The 24,444-nt window shown below is 41.2% G+C and overlaps 1 protein-coding gene across 2 annotated transcripts in view; it reads right to left on the bottom strand.

The window, feature by feature from the left end:
- Window positions 1-24,444, bottom strand: part of AP2B1 (adaptor related protein complex 2 subunit beta 1) — an 83,417-nt gene that overhangs the window by 27,037 nt on the left and 31,936 nt on the right. Inside the window, exons 10-18 of one of the 2 annotated variants that reach the window (XM_081332615.1) lie at window positions 22,535-22,650; window positions 21,258-21,423; window positions 20,019-20,117; window positions 15,727-15,986; window positions 13,963-14,155; window positions 5,537-5,578; window positions 4,124-4,270; window positions 2,877-3,022; window positions 2,636-2,765 (exon numbers count right to left, since the gene is read on the bottom strand). In XM_081332615.1, the coding sequence (XP_081188741.1) occupies window positions 2,636-2,765; window positions 2,877-3,022; window positions 4,124-4,270; window positions 5,537-5,578; window positions 13,963-14,155; window positions 15,727-15,986; window positions 20,019-20,117; window positions 21,258-21,423; window positions 22,535-22,650 (1,299 nt within the window). The remainder of the gene's footprint in view (window positions 1-2,635; window positions 2,766-2,876; window positions 3,023-4,123; window positions 4,271-5,536; window positions 5,579-13,962; window positions 14,156-15,726; window positions 15,987-20,018; window positions 20,118-21,257; window positions 21,424-22,534; window positions 22,651-24,444) is intronic. The other variant, XM_081332616.1, reaches the window with a different exon arrangement.

The raw sequence follows: 24,444 nt of genomic DNA, 5'->3' as shown, positions 1-24,444 counted from the left end.
TGACAAAATTAGTGGACCAGAGGAATGCTGTGGATATAATTTACATGGACTTCAGTAAGGCATTTGATAAAGTAGATCACAACCTACTACTTGATAAGATAGAAAAATGTGGGTTAGACAGCATCACCACCAGATGGATTCATAGCTGGCTGACTGGCCGTACTCAGCATATGGTCCTTAATGGAACTACATCTACATGGAGGGAAGTGTGTAGTGGGGTGCCCCAGGGCTCTGTTCTGGGCCCAGTGCTCTTCAACATCTTCATCAATGATTTGGATCAGGAGATAGATGGGGAACTCATTAAATTTGCAGACGACACTAAACTGGCAGGAATAGCTAACACTCCAGAAGATAGGCTTAAGATAAAGGATCTTCACAGATGTGAACATTGGGCACTATCTAACCAAATGAAATTCAATGGTGAAAAAAGTAAAGTTCTACATTTAGGCAAGAAAAAACAAATACACAGGTATAGTATAGGTGGTACCTTGCTCAATAGTAGCAACTGTGAGAGGGATCTTGGAGTCCTAGTGGACAATCACTTAAATATGAGCCAGCAGTGTGCTGCAACTGCCAAAAAATCCAACACAGTGCTAGGCTGCATTAACAGATCGAATCAAGATCACGTGAAGTATTAATACCACTTTACAATGCCTTGATAAGGCCACACGTGGTATATTGCATCCAGTTTTGGTCACCATGATGAAAAAAAGATGTCGAGACTCTAGAAAGAGTACAGAGAAGAGCAACAAAGATGATTAGGGGACTGGAGGCTAAAACATACAAGGAACGGTTGCTGGAATTGGGTTTGTCTAGTTTAATGAAGAGAAGGACGAGGGGCGACATGATAGCAGTGTTCCAATATCTCAGGGGCTGCCACAAAGAAGAGGGAGTCAAGCTATTGTCCAAAGCACCTGAAGGCAGGACAAGAAGCAACAGATGGAAACTAACCAAAGAGAGAAACAACCTAGAATTAAGGAGAAATTTCTTGACAGTTAGAACAATTAATCAATGGAAACAACCTGCCTCCAGAAGCTGTGAATGCTCCAACATTGGAAGTTTTTAAAAAGAGACTGGACAGCTATTTGTCTGAAATGGTATAGGGCATGGGTCGGCAACCCGTGGCTCTGGAGCCACATGCGGCTCTTTCAGGTTTCTCCTGTGGCTCCCAGTTTGCAGAGAGAGAGACAGACAGACAGAGACAGGCACTTGCACTTCCCTTCTCTCTCTCTGTCTCTCTCTCTCTCTGTGTGTGTGTGTAACTCACACTGTCCTCCGAGAAGCTGACGAGCTTATTGGGCAGGGCTCCTGCTCCACAGGAAGCAGGCAGAGAGCCAGCCCAATAAGAATGTGTATCAGCTTGTCCAAGAACAGCGTGAAGCCAGCTTGCCAGGTGAGCAGAAGATCAGAGAGAAGGAGAGGGGGGGAGAGAGAGGGAGGGAGGGAGAGAGACACAGAGAAGGGAAGGGCAAGTGCCTCTCTCTGTCTCTCTCACTCCCACACAAACACACTGAGTGGGGGAAGAGGACTGGTAGACCAAGGGCAGAAAGAGAAGGAGGGAGGGAGGGAGAGAGGGAGGGAGAGGAAGAGGGAGGGAGGGAGAGAAAGAGAAAGAGAGAGAGAGAGAGAGAGAGAGAGAGAGAGAGAGAGAGAGAGAGAAAAGGGAAGGGCAAGTGCCTCTCTCTGTCTCTGTCACTCACACACACACGAAACACACTGAGTGGAGGAAGAGGACTGGTAGACCAAGGACAGAGGGAGGGAGAGGGAGAGGGAGAGGGAGAGGGAGAGGGAGAGGGAGAGGGGAGAGAGAGAGAGAGAGAGAGAGAGAGAGAGAGAGAGAGAGAGAGAGAGAGAGAGAGAGAGAGAGAGAGAGAGAGAGAATATGAATATATGTGGTTGTCCTTACTGGACTTTTAGTAAAGAATGTTTAATGAAATATTTTGATTTTTTTAATTAAGTGGTGAGGTAGAGGGATAATTATGCTGTATTTTAAAGATGGTAGACACTAAAATTGTTTTTATCTGCTGGAATGAAGGAGAAAGGGTTTTTTCCCTCTTTCTCCTGTCCTTTCCTCTCCCCCCCCCTTGCATTTTTTTTCTTTTCTATTTTTCTGTTTGTAGTTTTTATAGTTTGCACCGGCTTTTTATTTCATAAATACGACAACTCAAATAAACATTTGAGCATCTTATTTGAAAGTAACCCTCAACCCAGCGTCTTTTTTTTTGGAGTTCAAAATGCTTTTGTTGCATGCAGAAATAAATTTTTTTTTCTTTGTAGCAGTTCATTGTTTTTTATACATAGCATAAAGGTAAAAAAAACAATATATGCAGTGTTATCTTCATTTTAGAAGATAACATTTTGCGGCTCCCAGTGTTTTCTTTTCGGTGGGAAACGGGTCTAAGTGGCTCTTTGAGTGTTTTAGGTTGCCTACCCCTAGTATAGGGTTTCCAACTGTATTACTACTACTACTACTACTACTACTACTATTATTATTTTATTTTATTTTATTTTATTTTATTTTATTTTATTATTTTATTTTATTATTTTATTTTATTTTATTTTATTTATTTTATTATTTTATTTTATTATTATAAAATGCAAATCTCCTCTATCTCCCCAAACCCAGTGTTCCTACCTGAAGATTGTTCAGAGGTTCCATTTTCATGACTGGGCCCAAAGTGTTGAGAGGAAGCGAAACATCAATGCTTTGATTTGGCATCAGAGGAGTGTGAATGGCCAGTGGGGTGCTGGGGATGACTCCAAAGCTGGATGATTGCGGAGGAGAGAGATGAAAGAAGGTGTAACATTCAACAGAGAAGCCAAGAAAGATAAAGTGTGCAACAAAAAGGTGTGTTTAGTTGACTTCAAGGACTAACCTGTTCTTGTTGAACTGAATGGCAAAGTCACTCATGTGTTGAAGAGCCTTGTTGGTGAAACTCATATCCATGTAGATATGTCCTTGCCGATGGCCGAAAGTTCCAGAAATTTCCAGGCCTTTGGCTTTCACAGCCGGCAACCAGACCTATAAAGTGATGAGGACTGGCAATTAGAGCAAGCAAACATGGCCTCACAAAGTGTCAGTGAGATTTTCAGTGAGATTTCAGTGAGATTTCTTTATCATGATAGGCAGTAATGTTGAGTGGTCTATTCGGCCTATCCACTTCAAACCTTTTTATTTATCGGTATATAATGATGACTGAATCTCAGATGGTAGTGTAGATTCTTTCCAGCTGATTTAGAAAAGCTGGAGAGGAAATGTCTCAAAATCCATTACAGCATTTTGAACAGTGTTCCCAATAAATTGGCAGTAAAAGAAGGGGATTTAAAGAGGAAATAGCATGCTGTAATTGGCAAATTGGCAACTTGAAGATGTGTGGACTTCAGCTTCCAGAATTCCCCAGCCAGTATACTGCACACCATAACAAAATAAAGAAACAGAACCACCATCCTGGTTTCACTTAAAACCTTTCACTGCGGTACTAAATGAATTTGATGGAAACTTTTCAAAGATACCCATTATAATATAATCTAAGAAAAGTAAGCTAAAGGCTCCTGGGAGGTGATGTGCAGCTGAGTTTTAATTGTGAATTCTTAAAGAAGCAGTGTGTGTGTGTGGGGGGGGGGTTGCCCCTCCATCTGCAGTGGTTAACTCCCTCCTCAGGAAGTGTTCACTAGACTCAGTGGAATTGGACAATTTATATCTACTCTCCAATCTTCTCTTTTAGTGGACGGTTATGAAGAAGATGGTCACTACAGTTTCAGGGGAGGAAACGGATCCCTTTCAGTCAGGATTAGGGTATGGGACTGAAATGGCATTGATTCATTTAGTTAAAGCTTTGGGAAAAGGTAAAGAAAGGTACCAGATCTGGAACTAAATCATTAGAAATTATGGCAGTATAAAATGCTTAATCAATTAATCAGATGAATAAAATAAGATATGCATTCGCTGATAATGGGTGCAGAGGTTTGTCAGGCCAAATAGAGCAAAAGGCACCGTTGTTCATCCAGAAACAAAGTCAGTGTGAAACACAAAAGAGAGGCATGCCAAACAACAAAACAACCAGATGAAGAGATAACCTTGGCAAAAGGAAACAGCTCTCTGGCCATATTTCCTCACACATACCGACTTGGGAGCCACATATCCACCAGGTGCCATGCCGATGCCGGAAGAGAGTTCAAAGAGGTCATTCAGTCCACTGCTGACTGCAGCTGGGGTAGGTGAGGGAGCAAATGTGGCTGGGACTGATGATGGGATGAAGCTTTGCCCCACCTGCAAGCAATCAGAGAAGACATTTAAACAGGTGGTACGTAAGACACCTATATTAAATAAATCATAAAATCGGACAATATTTCTGAACATTTTACAACCTGTTCCTGGCATCTTGCTGAATGATCAAGGGTACTAAATTGACATGCTGGTATGCTCTCTGCTTTAAATCCCCACTCCTCTATGCATCACTACATGACTGAAGCAGCCACTAACCACGAACCTCTCTTCTCCGAAGACTTTGAAGAGCGAAGGCAAGGACATCCAACCTCCGCATCAGTTAAAGATGAGGAACTGTAACATACGATGGCGAGTGAACTCTCCATAAGAAACTCTCAGTCATAACCAAGCCCTCAGCAACCATGCAGTGAAATGGGTTCAAACCCGGTGCTTTCAAAATGGACCCTTTGATCATCCAGAGGTCCCAAGGCCCTCAAGTCCATTTTTAGAGAATTGGAAGAGAAACTCTTTGCTCCAAGGACAATAGTAATCCACAGCTATTTGATGACTTTTGGAAATTAGGAATATGAGTTGACCAGTTCTAGTTCATCCAATGACTTTAAAATTGTCTGGAATTTCTCACCAATGGCTGGGGCTCTGGAAGCCTTATGTTTCCCATTTATAGGTTTATGGAGCTCTGGGACAAACCTGAAAGTAGGTTTTTATAAATGACTCTGGTATCCGGTACAAACCCTGGGCATTCTTTAGGTTGTTTTCCTTGGTTCTCTATTTTTTTTTTCTACAAGCAAGTAGTGATGCATCAACTTCACGTGGAAAAATATACTGTGATCTCAGATCTCCCCAGTAACAGAACTCCAAATTTCATGACTATTCCACAAGTCAAGCTTGCTACCAAATTGTCTTTTATTTTCCTTCCACTATTTCACTGTTTTAGATGGTTCTCTGCTTTAATTCAGAGAACATGTTGAGAATGTCTAACATTGGGGTATTTCAGCTGCACAGAGTTTAGAAGAATGGATGGGAAAAGAAGGCTACAGAGTGAAAGCCTGTTTCATTTTAGAAGTTAAAGTTGCAGGATGGGAGATCCTGTTTTCAAATCCTCAGTTAATTCTGAAATATATTGGCCAACATAAAGCCTGGTTACAAAGTCTTCATAGGTTTGTTGTTAGAATAAAATTGATGGAGAAAATACTACGTGTGCCGATACGAACTCTTCCTGAAGGAAAGATGGGATATAAATTCAACAAATAAATAATAATTTTTCAATCAGAACTGAAAAGGAAAAAAAAAAGAATGGAGGGCACTTACTGCTGGGCTGCCTCCAATTCCCCCGCCAAGGTCACTGCCAAGCTGCAAGAAAGAAAAGAATAGAAAAAGGAAGAGAGAGAGAGAGAGAGAGAGAGAGAGAGAGAGAGAGGCAAAAAAGGAAGAGAAAAGAGGCAGGGGAAAGAGAAAGAGTTCATTATGGCCAAGTTATCAGGTGCCAAGAAATAAATGTGGTTCCCAAAAAGGCCTGGCACACCACTTGTCCCCCATCTGTTTGCCCAGAGAGATTATTGACCCAGGAAGGACAGATAGATCCACAGATTTGAAACCCTCAAATTCCACAGGCAGGGAAGTGGGATTTGGTTGAAAATACAAGAATATGCACCAAGCCCTTGCGAGCAGCAGAAGGCAGCAGTTATGACCTAGATATGCGTGAACTTGAAAACTTGCTTTTTAAAAAGCCAAATTGCCCTCAGCTTTGTTCCCGCTGTTCCTAGAGAAGTGAACCTCACAAAGAGCCATGGTTAGGTTACTTTTCTCGGACCTAACATGAACCAGGGCTTTTGTCAGCACTCAAGAAGCAGTATTAGTGGTCCTCTTTCTTTGCCTTTGGAGACATATTCATGCTTGCAAGACACAGGCAATAAGGAGTCAAGGGAATGGGATGGGGAAGAACAGCTCTTCTGAACATGCCATCCTTGCTCACCACCATTCCTGTGTGGATCAGTTTCAGCAGCAGCCTCTTGCCATTCCCTGCCTGCCCACCAATGTTCCTGGCCTCCAACATCAGCAGCCCATTGATGTTCTGAGAGCAAAGAGTCCACAAAAGCAAAAAGCTGGGCCAAAAATAAACTGACATATATGCACAGCATTGTCACCCTAAAGTGGAGGTTGCTTGAATGGGTATCATGTGATTTTCTATTTCTGGCAGCTCTCTGAACAATTACCAAACAGAACAAAACCAAGCACTCAAGATATGGAACATGAATTTAGCTTTGCTCATAGATGCTTACTGAAAGTTACACCCACCCACCCTAATAAATGCTATCTCTCCCACACACACACAAAGAATAAAACATTAACACCTATTCCTTCCAAAGGGGGGAATGTAACCAAGTAAAAATGAGAACTGCTGTAATGTGAAAAGCAATCTTACAATTCAAGATGATAGTACATCAGATTGTTCAATTCTGAGTTCATGATTTTTATAACAAAATCAAGGAGGCAGCATTTTCACATTTTAGAGAATAAGCAACTTCTGCATTGCTTTTAAATAAACAAGTATTTATTTATTTTATTTTATTTTAATTCCATTTATATCCCGCCCTTCTCCGAAGACTCAGGGCGGCTTACAAGCTTAGCAGTAGCCTTCATTCTATGTATATGCCTGCTTATTAGGGCTTTCACACACACCCCAAGCGGCATTATTACAAAGTCAGCTTATTGCCCCCAACAATCTGGGTCCTCATTTTACCTACCTCGGAAGGATGGAAGGCTGAGTCAACCTTGAGCCTGGTGGGACGCGAACCTGCACTAATTGCAGGCAGCTGGTGTTACTTAAGGAGGCATTAGCCCACTGCTCCACCAAGGCTCTTATAAAAGTGGTGCTTTCTTTAAGATGTAAGTTGCCAAGGTTAAGAAACACTGATTTAGAAGATTATTAAAAATCCCAAAGATTGATTACATTTGTATTTGGCATATGGGGTTGGGCTACTTTTCTGTACCATTATGACAGACTCATTTTCTAGCCTAATATCAGCTATTTGTGATTTTTATGCTTAAATCTACAAAATGGAAAATAGATCGAACGTAGAAAAATGGGACAATTTACTATAGTTGGCTGTTCTTTTTCAGAGACAATGGCTTCAGAAAACAAAAAGATAAGGAGTCAAAAGTTTGCATGTACTTTCACACAGCCTCGGATGTCCGCTGAAATACAAGCAAACAAGGACCAGTCTAATATGTCATACCGACAGAATATATATTTCCTTTGAACAGGATTTGAATTGCCACATACATGGACAGGAATTGGTAATGTGGCATCTCTGGATGCCATAGCACCTGCAGAACAGTAGACTGTGTCCACCTGCACATATTTTTTCAGATAATTTATTTTTAAGTGAACTGACTAAAGCAGACATGTCAAACTTGCGATGTCATGTGACGTCGCGCAACGTATCGGAGCTTTTTCTCCGTTGCCAGCAATGGGGTGGGCACAGTTTTGGGATGACGCGTCTGGCCCGTGGGCTGGCAGTTTGACACTCATGCGCTCGTGACCTCTCGTTTAGACTACTGCAATGCTCTCTACATGGGGCTGCCCTTGAGGACCACTCGGAGGCTCCAACTGGTACAGAATGCAGCCGCAAGAGTTGTGTTGGGAGTCTCCCGATACTCCCATGTTACACCTCTGCTCCATGAGCTGCATTGGCTCCCAGTTGTCCTCCGGGTGAGATTCAAGGTGCTGGTAATGGCATGGGTCCGGAGTACCTTAGGAATCACCTGCTGCCGGCGTCAACTTCCCTCCGCCCAGTGCGCTCCCACAGAGAAGGCCTCCTAAGGGTGCCACCGTTCGGAGAATGCCGTCTGGTGGCTCCCAGGGGGAGGGCGTTCTCTGTGGGCGCGCCTGACCTATGGAACCGTTTACCGGTTGAGCTCCGGATGGCTCCCGACCTTCGCTCCTTCCGACGCGACCTAAAAACCTATCTGTTTGAGCAATGCGGTCTGGTCTGACGGGTTTTGTTTTAATTATCGTTTTAATGTAATTTATCTTCTGCATTTGGGCATTAGGGTTTAATTTGTTTTCAATTTCTGTATTTGTGCATTTTGATATTTATGTCACTGTTCACCGCCCTGAGTCCTTGGGGAGAAGGGCGGTATACAAATCAAATCAATCAATCAATCAATCAATCAATCAAGTATTAAAACACTAGCAAATATTTCAAGATGAGTGTTTTTCCATAAGACCTAATAAAACCTGGGGCATCTTACATTTTTTAATTGATTTTTCTAAAATTAAAAAAAATTGTTTTACGATTAGCTCTGGGCACCTATAACACCTTGTAAGATTACATAATGGTGCCCACTGACAGGAAAAGGCTATTGACTCCTGGTGAGAAGCTGCAATGGGGAAGAAATGGACAGAAACAGAGTTGTGCTCTCAGACCCCATTAAAAAAAATGACAGCAATCTGTACCAGTATCAGACTCATGGAACGACAGCTATGGCTTGATGGAAAACAGATGATCTCTCACTCTTTCAGTCTGAACGCTACAGTTTTGGAGTGGGATAATAGCCTGAATACTCATCCATTATGACTTCCTCTTGCAGAAGTGATCATGGGTGGTTATTATCCCCTTTCAAGTAACAGCTATGTTATAGCCAGGAAAAGCAGGGCTTGTCTAGCAAAGGTAAGGAAAGCAAAAGCCCGTCAGATTCATTTTGAACACGGCAAGAGGCAGAGAAGTTCTGGTACTCTGGGGAATGTTTCCCAGTCAAGTGGAAGGGGGAGAAGCAGTCTCCCCATCAGCCGGCAAGTGAGCTTCTTACATAAAGCAGCATCAAAACAACTTGTGAATAATTCCACATAATAGAGCCAGATGTTTTTATCTGCTTTCATCAGCTCCTGTGCCAAGTTTATCTCATTAAAAGAGCCACAGGCTGGGAAGCCAACCTTGAAAGATACAAATCAAGGTTTCTTGGCTCTTACAATCCTATACTTCCTTGCTCCTTCTCTTTTAAACACAAACACACACTGCTCCCCCAGGAATTGCAAAATGATGTAATGGGGAGGAGAGAAATCCAATGACTCCTGTTGGCAAGTCTGTGGTCTAGTACCTAAACCAGAACCTAGATCAGGACTTAATCAAGTAAGAATTTGTGGCTATTTACAATTTATATACATTTTAGGTCAATAAATTAAAAAGTGGGTAATATGAGTGCCTACAATGGAGAGCAGGCAGCAGAAAGACTTTTTGCAAGAATCAAATGAAGTGCCCCAACATATATATATATATATATATATATATATATATATATATATATATATATATATATATATATATATATATATATATATATATATATATATATGTGTGTGTGTGTGTGTGTGTGTGTGTGTGTGTGTGTGTGTGTGTGTGTGTGTGTTTTGGTGTCATTTTTGTATAACTTGGTAGTTCTGGATGCTGCTATTGTTATTGTTATTCTTCAGACAGTCAATGGTCAATGATTAATACAGCACCAATGTTTGGCTCCCACTAACCTTAAGAGGCCTTGTGATGTTCACCATATACTCAAAGTCAAAGAACCTCCACTCCCACCATATTTTAAAATATGATTGTTCACCATCCATATCCAGTCTTGATTCTTAAAAGAACCACCTGCCTCTTTTTCTTACTCTCCACAGTGCCCTGCAGTCTATAACATTTAAAAAATACTTTAGTTATGCATAGCATCTTTATCAGTACCTCCACTAATTAAAAGGTACTTGTACCCATGGAGGCTTTTATAACTCATGGGTAACCAAATGTGTAAGGGATGAGGACCCTTAAGTAAGGCTCCCAGGTTTTTGGAAGGCCAAAGGAAATGATGTGGTAACATCACTAGAAGAGGCTGGGTTTAATTTTTCAGCCCTTTATGTATGTTTTCTGGGAGGATAGAATGAGAATGGGAGTTGGTCCTCAAAAAAAAACACCTTGAAAAATTGTTTGAAATCACCATTTTAGGCCCAATTTTAAGAGTTTTAACATTGGAAGTCAAAGTTCTTTGAATCCCCAAAGTCTTTTTGCTCCCAATTTCAACCTTAAAGCTCACCTATGCCCCACAAAATTTAAAAAAAAACAAAACAGCACAGGCTGAAATCAGCACCCCCCACCCCGATGACTAGTGGTGGTAATAGAGATAAGAGGAGAAATGGCTTCCTGCTTAATTCCAAATTAAATTAAAACAATACCCAAATGCTCAAATTTCCAGACTGGGGGCCAGAAATGTGTTACAGGGGCTGCTGCTACTTTTTTTATTTGAACGTAAAAGGGAAGCAAATCTCCCTCCATCCTCCACATCCAGGTCATCCTCAGCCCTTTGGATCTGAATTCCTGGTTTTAAATTTTAATTATTTCATAGGATTTATTCCTACTTTACTAGGCAAAGAGAAGAGGTGAAATACCAATATTTTCTTTTTAGTGATCTAAGTCAACAGCTTTCTTTTTAGCATGGAGATTTCACCGGCAGCTTTCTGAACAGATCACTGCAGCTGTTTCATATTAAAAACTGACATTTCGACACCTCTAATGTCATTTTCAGTAGTGCATCTCCACAGAACCACAGTATTGTCCCTAAATTACACAAATGACCTCCTCCTCCTTGCAGATTGGAATGGCTTCGGACTAAACTGAAGTCATGTAAAATTCCAATACCCAACATAGAAAACAATCCTGAGACAAAGTGAAAGGTGACAAGGAGTAAATTTATTTGAAGTTTGCGAAATATATGGGGAATCCCAGGTGTCTGGTTCTTTTAGCCTATTGTTCTTTGGATGGGAACAATTGGCAAAGTTCAGAGAAGGCTGGATCTTTTATGAGCAAGGTTTTGCTTTGTTCCACTCCACAAGTATCAGGGTGAACTGGATTGCGATCAAAAGGGTACATAGTTGGCAGGTTGGATAAATCAGAAGTCATTAAATATGCAGTCTCCAGGAAGCGCTGAACCACGACTCCCACAACCCCTTTTAGCAGTGCTGACTGAAGCTGCTAGGGGCTTTGAATCTGTCACTTCTAGTGGGCTGCAATTTCTACTTTTGACTCTAACTCTAAGCTCCTTCTTTTGTGAAGTATTCAGATTCTTTTCAGCTTAAACTTGCCTTAAGCTACTTCCAGTTACTCTGACATTCCAAAACCTCCTTCTCACAAAAGCCAGACACGCTGGCCAGCTTTGATTAGAATTTTATCTACTTCAAACTGCAAGTAGAAACCCTTATGACTGGATCTTTCTCCTGAACGAAACCAATTGTAACTCAAATATGAAAGCTACCACCTCAAAAATTCAGGCTGAAATAGAAATGCTGGCCCCGACATACAGAGGCAAACTATAGAACAACTTTATATCTGCTATCTGGGGCATTTGAGACTGCGTGCAAATTTAGTTTTTGTCAGTGATGAAAGGACACAGACCTCAAAAATTCTCACAATGGCGGTGGTGGCAGCTTCTGGATATAACACCAGGAAGAAGACTGCAGATACCTCGACAAATGCAAAGTTGCAAACTCTCCCTAGCGTTCCTGTTCTGTTTTGTATTCATTGGTTCTGCTGCCACTCTAGAAGGGGTGAGGTTGAGGATCAGTTACTCTGAGGGTTCATTTGACAAGAACAGATTTGTTCCATGTTATAAGGCTTAATTCCAGAAATCTACTAAAACCTTATGGACCTGGTTTCCACTGAAAACCCACATCAAAGTGAGCCAATCTTTGCTATGGTGTTGCCAACATCTTGCAATATTACATGGAGCATATAAGTCCTGTCACTGAGAAGCAAAACCTCAGATATTCCTGAGGTTGTGTTCAAAGTCTTAAGAATCTCAGGAGCACACCACCACCACCCCCAAGCAGTTGGAAGCTTGTTTGAGAAGCCTTAGCTCACTTTCCGAGAAACAATTAGATTTTATTGGATAGCTAAAGGTTACCAAAAATGCCTTGCTGCAGAGGGTGAGACAGCATACGGACAGCGCACACAAGCAATTCTATACATATGAAGAGGGTATGAGACTGAAACTTGCTTGCTAAATTTGGAGATTCAAGCATCAATGTGAACTGCTACACCAATGCAGGAAGGTCCAGATCATAAAACTAGGTGCTAACTATCAGCTTGTTGGAAATCTCATATTGTGCTAAACATGCAAATAAATTCCTAGGTCTCTGTAAAATAAATGTTTGGAGTGGTGGAAGAGGGTTGATTATCATTTGTTGCAAGTGGAGAGGAGGGTTGGGAATTGAAAGTCATTAGGTATTTTGTCCAATCCTGAGAAACACCAATCACCTATCTTGTATCCAGGTCACAGCTAACTGATGGAATAGTAGGTTTAACTAAAGAATTGTCCATGTATTAAGCTATTAATTTTATTATTAAGTTGCCATGAGCGATCAGGGTGCTGCCTTGAACTACCCTGAATGTATCTCTTTCCACTAACCCAACATCTCTGGACAGAATGTGTCATGGGGGCAAACTCTAAAATGGTCCCCAGATCTCACAGATTTACTGTGAAGTGTTTTTTTGAACAGACAAGGTGCAAGTAGAAGACAAGAGGGCACTATATCCTTCAGTTGCCTCTGTAGGACATACTGCAGGAATCCAAACATACCCAAAGTCTTTGTGAGCTAGTTTGAATTACTGACTATGAATCACAATTCATAGATAGACAATGAATTCAAAGTCTAGTCATAAAACATTCTAATGGCTGTAAGTGATTTTCAGACAGCTGGACCTGTGAAAGATTTTATATAAAATAAAAGGTAAAATTTATTTTAAAAAGAGAACCTCTTTCTTTCTTTCTCTTTATCTTTTCAGAATGAACATGGTAACTCCATAAAAATATATATTTTACATGTCACATACAGAGTCTGTGGAGTAATGATTTCTAGTGTCATCCAACCATCACTGTCCAATATACCAGGAGCAAGGACAAACCATATATTGCTAAACACAAGGCTGAGTAATGTTACAAAAAGAAAAGGCTGTTATGGTAGGAGTATGAGATTTTTGTTCCAAACTTAAGAGTTACGGGCTAATAGATCAATTTTGGTTCAAAAACCACGGTCTCTTCCTTAAAACTAGTTCACCCATGAATTAATGCACAATAAACAATTCATGTTATGGTTTCATGTAATGGGTCTATACTGTGCCCTAGTTTTGTTCTTATGCATCCCATGCCTGCTCTTCCCAGCTGTTATGCAAAATAACAGCCTCTGTTACAATTCATTATTATAAGGAACTGGCACAATGAACCAAAGCTGCCAAGGGTGATGCTAGACATTGTATGAAACATGTGCCTAGTGCTAAAAATTTGAAGCATTTTTTCCTTCTCTTTTCTCTGCTAACATCTAGCAAGAAACACAAACACGACACAGCCATACTCCTTGTTTCTGCTGATGCGCAGGGATCAGACCATGAGCCTCTTAAACATTTTCCACAATGTCGTCTGATCTTCTCTGTGTATTTGTGAAGATAATAAAGGCAGGAAACAAACAAGCAAAGGAGACAGTAAACGTGATAACTTGTGATCTGCAAAGCGGAAAAGAAGCAAAAAGAAGATGAACATTTTCTCCTCCTCTACGCCGTAGTGACTTGGATCCCAATAACATAAAGGGAAAGAAGACTGCCAGCAGCCTTGGGTTTGGGTACTAGTAGAACTAAACAATTCATATGGATACATATATCACTAAGAATTTTAGTTCATGCTCAGCAAAAGTCAATCTTACTCACCAGACTATCAAGTCCACCTCCTAAAAGATCCACAGCACCCATCTGCATGGAAGACACTTGGGGAACATTCACTGGAGGCCCCAGATCAAGGTTCAAGAGGTCACCCAAGAGATCTCCTTGGGACGGAATCACCTGAGTTTGCTCCAGGTTTGTAGCACTCATGGTTCCCACAGGGCTGTCTCCTGCATCAGTACTGAAGGCATTGATGGGGGAGGGGAGAAAGGAAAAAGAGTTCCTTGGTTTCACTTGTCAAAGAAGAGAGCAACACAGAAGACTTTCTCTTGCAAGCTGCTCTAAACAGACTTTGTAGTGCAACTATTCGTGTAAAAATAGCCCTTTGCAAGTGGGGAGGGTGTGAACTGTAAAATAATTTGATGGCAAACTATTGCTATTTATTTAAAAGTTGAATTCCATCAATATCTACCCAATATATAAGGCTGTTGAAGTACAGAATAAAACATTGGGCAAATAAAATCCCATATTAAATAACGGACTGAAAATTTTGAACAGCATCCTTTGGTCATTGTGATAGAAAAAGGGCAGCTGTGCAATTAATATCCTGCCGAATAGCTTGGGAAGAACTTTCACTCAAAATTAGCAAGGGAAACTTGAGGTTTTGCAGGGGTTGCTAAACTACAACTCCCAGGTTTCCTCACCATTATTTAGGCCATTAGGAATTGGAGTGCAACATTATCTTCTGGATCACAAGTTCCTCAACCCTGATTCAGCCAACATGGCCAGGCAAATTCTCCCATTTTCTGGCAACCTGCCCAGAGCTGCTTTGCAGGGTGAGATGAACGGCATACAAATTCAATAAATAAATTACAGATACTCCTCGACTTACAACCAGTTGCTTAGCAATTGTTTGAAGTTTCTGATGGTCCCATCTGGGGGTCCTTGCAACCTGGATTCAAAGTTCTGACAGTCCCCCTTCCCCCAGGTCACGTGACTGCATTTTGGATGCTCTGTATTTGCTGTTTGTGGCATCCTGGAGTCAAATGACCCTGCTTTACAACAGTTTTGCCAAAAATCAGCATTTATGTTTGGTTTTGGGCAAAACTGCACCCACAGTAAACGCATCAGTTTGCTTAACAATCAGTGCCAAAAAATATAGGCTCCATTATGGTCATTATGGTCTCCATTATGGATGTGATTGCTTATGACCTACCCTGATTCAGGCAATGTTTTCTGTATGTCTCACATTTTCTGGCAAGATATTATGTGACTGCTTATGAACTTTCTTCCCATGTGTTCTCGACTTACAACCATTCATTTAGTGACCGTTCAAAGTTACAATGGCACCGGAAAAAAGTGACCAGTTTTTCACACTTATAAATGTTGCAGCATCCCCATGATCACGTGATCAAAATTCAGACGCTTGGCAACTGACATGTATTTATGAAGGCTGCAGTGTCCCAAAGTCCCGGGATCATCTTTTGCAACCTTCTGACGAGCAACGTCAGCGGGGAAGCCAGATTCACTACCAGACTAATAACTTAACAACTGCAGTGATTCACTTAACAACTGTGGCAAAGAATGGGGCAAAAATTCACCTAACAACTGTCTCATTTCAGAATGGATACTTTTGCGGTCATACGTTGAGGACTACCTGCATTGTTTCCATGTCCATGTGAATTTTGAGTCTGTTTTTAAATTCACAAACCGGCCACATAAAATTGTAAGGGCATCAGGACAGGGTAACATTTCTATATATGGACTTTTTAAAAAGCAAATAACCGAGAAAGTCATTCTGCAATCTCTCACCTTCCGTGATGGATGGGCAGGTGTTTGCGGTGGATTCCATGGCTGCCTTCCACAAAGGCATTGGGTGGTTTGTGATACACTGATGCCAACGAGCCAATGTGGCAAATGAGCTCATCCAGCAGAGTGGGCTCAATCAAGTCTGTCTCTTCAGAGATCAGGGGCTTCTCTGACAAAACCACCTCTTTGGCAGTGACAGGGTCTGTGGAGAGGAGTCGCCAGTAAATGTAGCCACGATCACGTAGATCTGGGTTGTCAGAATCCTAAGGCAGAAAAAGGTTTTCTGTTAATGGATATGGATTTGGAACAAACTTTGACAGAGGAATACTGAGGTTGAAGGAGAAAAGAATGCACAGGAATCTAATGTCAAAAATAGGTCTTTTAAAAATATTCTCTACAGAAAAATCACCAGCATTCCTCACATATCTGAAGCTTATTAAGATTAGCCAAGATTGGGCACCCCAGAATAGGACTTTTTAGTGATAAAAAGTCCTTTCTGTAAAACTTTAAATCTGTGTTCCATGGAACACAAGAGTCCATGAGAAACCAAAGGAAAAAAACTAAAAAAAATATGCAGCCTTTTTTTTTTAAAGCTTGACCAAGGATTCTGGAATTTTTTTTTAAAAAAAAAACTTGCAAGTTCTTTATCCTGAAAACTATTTGAAACCCTTGGTTTTAAGTAAAAGAATTTGTAAGCCTGTTTTCACTTCTAAATAAATATTTAAAAGTTGCTTTTTAGCAGTCTGAGAGTTCTTTAAAAACGTAGTGTTTTACAAATTTCAACAATGGTGTCAGAATGAATTCAGTGCCCCTCAGGTTGGCTCTCTTTGCACAATTGTGCTTAAATCGATTAAGTGTAGGCAGCATGTTTAGTGTGCAATGTTAACAGTTAAAATGAGTTAGCACAAGAATGGAGGTCTAGAAGTGGTGGAAAGGGAGTCAGTTCCAGTCCTCTCCCCATCCCTCTGTTGTATGATTCAAATAGGGATGAGAAATTGACAGATTCCTGCTCCAGACTGAGGAAGCACTGGACCTGTAGGTTTTATTTAATGTTCTGGGAAGGAAAACTCAAGACTTCTTTACAGACTCTGGCTACTCCCTGTTTGATGGGGCACTGGACAGAGTCTTCTTGGACGGAAGTGGTACAGTTATTAAAGAAACAAACAAAGAGAGCTGCTGGAACACAAAGTTAAGTTTTGTTCTCTGGGTGTAGACTGACTCATCTGTCGAGCTATGCCAACTCATGTAAACTTAATTGCAAAATGTTGGTTTGGGTCATCATGTTCTGTTCGGGTCATTGCTTATTTCTGGAGATCTGTTTTCTCTGATGGAGTTTTAAAACCATGCTATTCATCATATGAATGCACAACAACAGAAAAGCACAGAGAATCCCTTGGGATTGTGATTTTAGGAGTGAGAAGCTATCAGGATGTCAATATTTAGAAGTGTATTTTATATTATCAAGGAAGATACATTTTAAATGGCTCTTGAAACTTGTGGAGGCATACTCTATTTTCCGTTTTGGATTCTTCACATATAAATTAGGTCTCCCTGATAAGTTCTGGAGCAGTGTTTTTTTTTTAATTCTCAGTTTCTATAATATGGTTTAACAGTCATAGGAGATTTTTTGTTCCTTTGGATGTCATTAAATTATGACTCACAGCACTTCTTACCATTAGCTGGGCTACTGAAAACTATTGTTCGGCAGTATATGAAGGGACACAGGTTCTCTCTTCCACAAACCTATCACCATAACTATCCCATGACTCTTGCCTCATATTCCAATCCTCGTGCCCAATGACACAGGAACATTTTCAAGGCCAACTGGGTCAGGCTATTATAATCTCTGGAGAGATGATGTTCCAAGGAACAGATGGCATAATAGAAAAGGTTCTCCTCCTAAATCCTGCCAGATGGCACTTTTTAATGGGACATGTAGCATACCTCTCCTGCTAGATTTAATAGAATTGGGAGAGGCAGTCCCTCAAATAACTGGCCCCACGCCATGAAGGAAGGGCTTTATAGGAAACTACCAGCACCTTGAATTGACTGTCGTTGTGGTTCTAAGTTGCAAAGTCGTGTCCGACCCATCACGACCCCATGGACAACGTTCCTCCAGGGCTTCCTGTCCTCTACCATCTTCTGGAATCCATTTAGGGTCACGCCTACTGCTTCAGTGACTCCATCCAGCCACCTCATTCTCTGTCGTCCCCTTCCTCTATTGCCCTCAATCTTTCCCAGCATTAGGCTCTTCTCCAGTGAGTCCTACCTTCTCATTAGGTGGCCAAAGTATTTGAGTTTCAACTTCTGGATCTGGCCTTCTAAAGAACAGTCAGGGTTGATCTCCTCTTGGACTGACCAGTTTGATCGCCTTGCAGTCCAAGGGACTCGCAGGAGTCTTCTCCAGCACCATAGTTCAAAGGCTTCAATTCTTTGGCGCTCAGCCTTTCTTATGGTCCAACTTTGACATCCATATATTGCAACTGGGAAGACCATAGCCTTGACTATACGCACTTTTGTTGGCAGGGTGATGTGTCTGCTTTTTATTGTGCTGTCTAGATTTGCCATGGCTTTCCTCCCCAGGAGCAAGCATCTTTTAATTTATTGGCTGCAGTCCCCATCTGCGGTGATCTTGGAGCCCAGGAAAATAAAATCTGTCTCTACCTCCATTTCTTCCCCATCTATTTGCCAGGAATTGAGAGGGCCGGATGCCATGGTCTTGGTTTACTTAATATTTAGTTTCAACCCAACTTTTGCACTCTCTTTCTTCACTTGCAACAAGAGGCTCTGTAGTTCCTCTTCACTTTCTGCCATTAGAGTGGTATTATCTGCATATCTTAGGTTGTTGATATTTCCCCGGCAATCTTAATTCCAACTTTTGATTCATCTAGCCCTGCCTTTCTCATGATGTGCTCTGCATATAAGTTAAACAGGCAGGGTGACAGTGTACAGCCTTGCCGGATTTCTTTCCCAATTTTGAACCAGTCAGTGGTTCTGTGTCCAGTTCTCACTGTTGCTTCTTGACCCACATATAGGTTTCTCAAGAGAGAAATAAGATGGTCTGGTACTCCCATCTCTTTAAGAACTTGCCACAGTTTGTTGTGATCCACACAATAAAATGCTTTAGCATAGTCAATGAAGCTTGAATTGACTATCTACTGTAAATAGCCTTCCTTGTTTGAAAAGTGTTTCTTGGATAAAGCCATGCGACTCGCAAGAGAGCATCCCTGCACTTAAAAGACTGGTGATCTGTTTTCCCTACATTTAATGTGTAGTACCTTTGCTACTACACAAGCAACAATAGAACAACTTATGGAATCCTTGCTATTGCAGAGTATGTCAGCTAGTTTGTTTAGTGACCATTTGAAGTTACAACATCGGTGAAAACAGTGATTTATGACCATTTTTCACACATACGACCATTGCAGCATCCCCAAGATCACATGATCAAAATTCAGACACTTGGCAATTGACTCAAACTTATGACGGTTGCAGTGTCCCAGGATCACGTGACCACCTTTTGTGACCTTCTGAGAAGCAAACTCAGTGGGGAAGCCAGATTCACTTAACAACCACGTTATTAACTTAACTGCAGTGACTCACTTAATAACTGTGGCAAGAAACGTCATAAAATGGGGCAAAGCTCACTTAACAAATGTTTCACTTTAATGATGGGCTCAATAGAGGTTCTAAATAGAGGACTACCTGTATGTGACAGACTTCTTTCCTCCAAGGAAAGAACTAGATACAGTATTGCTAACTGTGAGAACTGCAAATGAAACCCCTCTGGAGATGGAGTTTACCGCCTCTGATTACCAAAAGCTAGCTATTCCATGGTTTTCTGGGGTCAACAGAAAGACAGTCAACCATCTCTGCTGTTGCCGAATAATAATCAGAGATGCACTGCTTGCCCATTAAAAAAATGTAGAGGCTGCAATCAGACATCCCAATCTATACTGACTCACAGACATCCTTCCAACTTTAATTTATTTAATCCCCTTTTAAAACAATCAACACCGGCATCCATTATCCCTAGCACTGCTTTTCTTTTTTTAAAAAAAAATATGATCTCTTTAATGTGCAGGACAGACACTGGCATGGAAAGTAGTCACACATTGCTGACCATTCCATGTCGATGTTATTCAAATGTTACCAGCAACCAGATGGAAAGGGTTCCAAAGTCACTGCAGACAATATAACTAACCAAGAATTGGGAGGACCTTTTGATAGCATAACCGTGATGCTAACACTCTTTTCAGCATAGGAAGTGTAGGTGAAGAGGGTCTGTGCCTTACCTGTGTAGCAAGACTCAGCACCTGCTGGACCAATTCCTGTGTTTCGGATGGCTTCTTCAAAAATAGCTTTACAATGGCAGTCAACAAAGTGAGCTGCACCTGGAGGAAAACCAAGAAGAAAGAAATGAGGAAGGTTTCTGATGGACAAGTTACATTTCCAGTAACAGCTGATCTCAGGAAATATTGCCTTCAGTGGGATATAAGGTTTAAACGAAGACAGAAAGGTTAAGCAACTGTGTGATGCAGCTCTTCCTGCAATTAACAAAGAAAAGAAGCCTTATGGGATCAGCTTTAAATTTAATCTAGCATCCTGCTTCCCCCAATTGCCAATTAATCTAATGTCTCCAGGTAGCAGTAAGCAAGCCTGGGGGAAAAAACAGGTCTTCCATATTTACCCCTGAGCAGCTGGTGTTTAGGCCATATTAAACATGGATGTTCCATTATTTATATCAGGGGTCTTCAAACTTGGCCCATTTATGACTTGTGGACTTCAGCTCCCAGAATTCCTCAGCCAGTTTTGCCTGGCTGAGGAATTCTGGGTGTTGAAGTCCACAAGTCGCAAAAGGGCCAAGTTTGAAGACCCCTGATCTATATACTACTGAGGCTTCTGCCTAAGCTGTCAGAACTATACCAATGACACAAAAGTAAGAGAGATGGGCAGATCCAGAGGAACCTGAGTTATAGACTAATGCAAAAAACTTTGCAGGGAGAAGCTAATACTGAAACATGAAAAAAGGGAAGATGTTCTGATCAGTTGCCGAGAAGCAAGAACAAAGCTGAGTCAGTAAAAGATGACAGACAAATACAATTAACCAAGACAAACCGTTCTCTGTTGAGATAATATCCTGATTACATTGCAAAGCTATTTTTAAATACCTTCAGGGATGACGTGACAGCTGTCTGCCTAAGTCAAAGATATGAATGTACTTGGAATTTGGCAGATATGTGGTGACAAAGATGAAAATCCCAGTTCTGTCTTAAAACAGTTAATGAAAAGCAAACTCTTCCCCAGCTGCTGGGAATTAGGAATGGTTGGACATATCCAGAGGGCAAATAGGGAAAAAGTTGCACCAGCAGGGGTTTAGCAGCACATGGTAGAGAAGCAGCACAGTGGAGAAACCACAGCTTGTGGAAAGAGAAACGTGGGCAAGCTTTTGGCCAGAATCAAGCTGCTGAAATCAAGGATCCAGTTTCTTCTTTCCAAGAACTGAGACAGGAATATGGAGGTGTCAGTATTACCTGAGTGCTTTCATCATGGAAGCCTTCCAGGAAGCTCTCCAAGAGCTCGTCTGCATTGTCAATTCTCTCTGCATATTCGCCTACAATCCAGATCATAGCTGCTCGGGCATCTGGCTCATCCAGAGAATCAAGGTTTTCACAAAGTGTGGCAATGATACTCTCATACCTAATTTAACCAAGGCAGAGTTGGATAGGGTTATTATCAAAACTCCTTCTGCTCTAACTTTTTTCTCTCCCAAAAACAAACCTTGCATTCATCCTCCTTTTGCTCCAAGGTCTTCAGATCCTGGTTTTAACTATTGTTACATCCGCTTTAATAATCCCCTATCCTCTTGTTTAGCAAGTAGCTTCCCTTGTCTACTTCAAGTCTCTGCAAAGCACCCCATCCCATGGTCCCATACCTGCTTTCCACTTCTTGAATAATTATTCGTATTTCAGATCATTAATCACTAGTATTGATGAAGGGATGTAGGTTTTAGCAGTGGTACCAAAGTGGTATATCAAAGGAAGTTGGTTATCTTTGTTGACCACAAGTTCAATATGAACCAGTATTGTGATTCAAATGCTAAAAAGGCAAATGATTTCCCCCCCAATCTATTTTGCCCTGGTCAAACATAATGTTGTAGTGTTGTGTCCAATTCTGGACACTCTAGTCTAAAAAGAATATTGACCAATTGGAACGAGTTCAGAAAAGAGCTATCAAAATGGTGAGAGGTCTCGGTATACCAAGCTCTTTGAAGAACATTTAATGTATCCATGTACATTTTGTATACAGAAGAGATGAATGAGGGGAAATATAATGAAAACTCTAAAAGGCTATCAAATGGAAGTGAAATTATTCTCTACTGCCCCAGAGGGAAAGAAGAACCAATGGGTTAAAACCATAAAGTAGGAGGTTCAGCCTAGACACCATGAGGAACTTCCTGAGTTGACAAGCTGTCAATTTGTAGTACAGGTTGTCACATGAAGTGGTGAATTCTTTTTCAGAGAATGCATGGATGGTTATCTGTCAGAAATGCTCCAATGGAAGAGGAGTTGGACTAAACGGATTCTAAATTCCCTTCCCACTTTGTGATTCTAAATCTATGGACAGTAATGCATTCACTGTATTTAATCAGGGCCACCTGATTTTTCTCAAATTGAGTTGCCCTGTCTCTACTCATTCAGGTGTTCCTCCACTAGGTCACTAAGGCCATACAAATTGGCATCCCTTATGTAAGCCACAATTAGTATTGGCAAGGTCGCTTCTGCAGACTTCATTTGGTATTTGTACTTACTTGTTGGGATACTTCCGGAAGATGTCTCGGATGACCACGATGGCTTCCTGCACTACATAGTTGACCTTGGTCTGGATGAGATCCAGAAGTGTGCTCACGCAGCGCTCAGCAGATTGCTGTCAAAAAGGACACAAGAGAGCAGAAATCTTCAAGTAGAAAGTAGTCAGCTCGAGTATAAAGGCTAACCTGGATATGCCTCTTGATTCGATAACTTCACCTACATATATCACATCCACTTCCTTTTTAGATTTATTTATTTATTTTAGTGGATGGCAAAAGTGTTAAAAAGTACTTCTCAAAGAGCAAATATGGAACTATTTACTATATTCACAAATTCAAAAGTAGACTGTTTATACAGTCAGTACATGTGGAACTGCATAGAGTCTCTGGGGTTTCCCTGATATGCGCTCAGAGGGCGTCCCTTGGGCAACTAAACAGATTCTTCCACAATGGTAGCCAGACAGTCCTTGTGATCTCCTGGCTTAAAACACATCACTATGAGAAGACCTCCCTTTTTAGAAATCAGAAAGCAGAGATCATGTTCCACCCATTCAGAAGAAACTGTCCTTGCATGGCAAACATCCCTAAATGGCATATTTGATAAATGGAGATTGTACACTATACTCGAAACACATTTGCTGCTAACACCATTAATATTTTTTTAAAGTTATGGAAACTGTCTTAGGCACATTTATCAGTTTATTAATGAATGAATGACTGTACATCTTTGTGTGATGGCTCTTTCTAATCATATAGACAAAAAGGACCACCTTTCCTCAAGTGTCAGTATACCGTACATTTCAGGGCCTTACTTAATCAGCCTCCCTTGAAGACAGGCATTTTCCCCAAGGTTTTCATAGATTTGAATATTTCTGGTTTAGTAGAAACCATTGTTGATACAAGAGTCTGTCCAACATGAATCACTGTCCTAGGAAATGCAGTGGGAATTAGTCTCCAACCTCTCTGATAAAGAGACCACGGAGAAGCTCTGCCTGTCTCAACCAATCATCTAATCTTAAACTACAGCCTAATGGCAAATACAGTAGCTTCCTTTATGTCTAATGATACAATGTTTAGGTGGGCTTCCATGTCTAAGGAAAAAAAAACCAACCTACAGCTAGTCCTCAACTTACAACCATTAATTTAGTGACTGTTCAAAGTTACAAGGGCACCGAAAAAGTGGATTATGAATGTTTTTCACACTTATGACTGTTGTGGCATCCCCACGGTCACGTGATCAAAACCTGGGCACTTGGCAACTGGCATTTATGGCTAGCTCCTGACAAGCAAAGTCAATGGAGGAAGCCAGATTTACTTAATGACTGTATGATTCACTTAACTGCAGTGATTCGCTTAATAACTGTGGCAAAAAAAGGTCATAACAGGGGACAAAAGTCAGTTAACCACCACCTCATTTACCAATAGAAATATTGGGCTCAATTTATTTTATTTAATTAATTAATTAATTAATTAAATTTTTATACCGCCCTATTCCCGAAGGACTCAGGGCGGTTTACAGGGCAGCATAAAATACAATAAAAATAGTATAAATTAAAATAGATTAAATTACATAAGCCCAACAATTAAAACAATATTAAAAGCTAAAACCCCTTCAGTCTAGGCCTGATAGATCAAAAAACCAGGTTTTCAGATCCCGGCGAAATGAACGCAGATCGGGGGCGGTCCGAAGTTCCACCGGTAAATCATTCCAAAGGGCAGGCATGCCCACAGAGAATGCCCTCCCCCTGGGGATCACCCGCCGGCACTCCTTAACCGCTGGCACCCTGAGAAGGCCCTCCCTGTGGGAGCGCACAGGACGATGGGAAGTTGATGCCGGCAGCAGGTGTTCCCTTAGATAATCCGGACCCAAGCCATTTAGAGCTTTATAGGTCATTACCAGCACCTTGAAT

This window comes from Vipera berus, assembly GCF_964194415.1.
Source record: "Vipera berus genome assembly, chromosome: 1".
Taxonomy (NCBI): domain Eukaryota; kingdom Metazoa; phylum Chordata; class Lepidosauria; order Squamata; family Viperidae; genus Vipera; species Vipera berus.
This window is presented reverse-complemented; position numbering and strand designations above follow the sequence as displayed.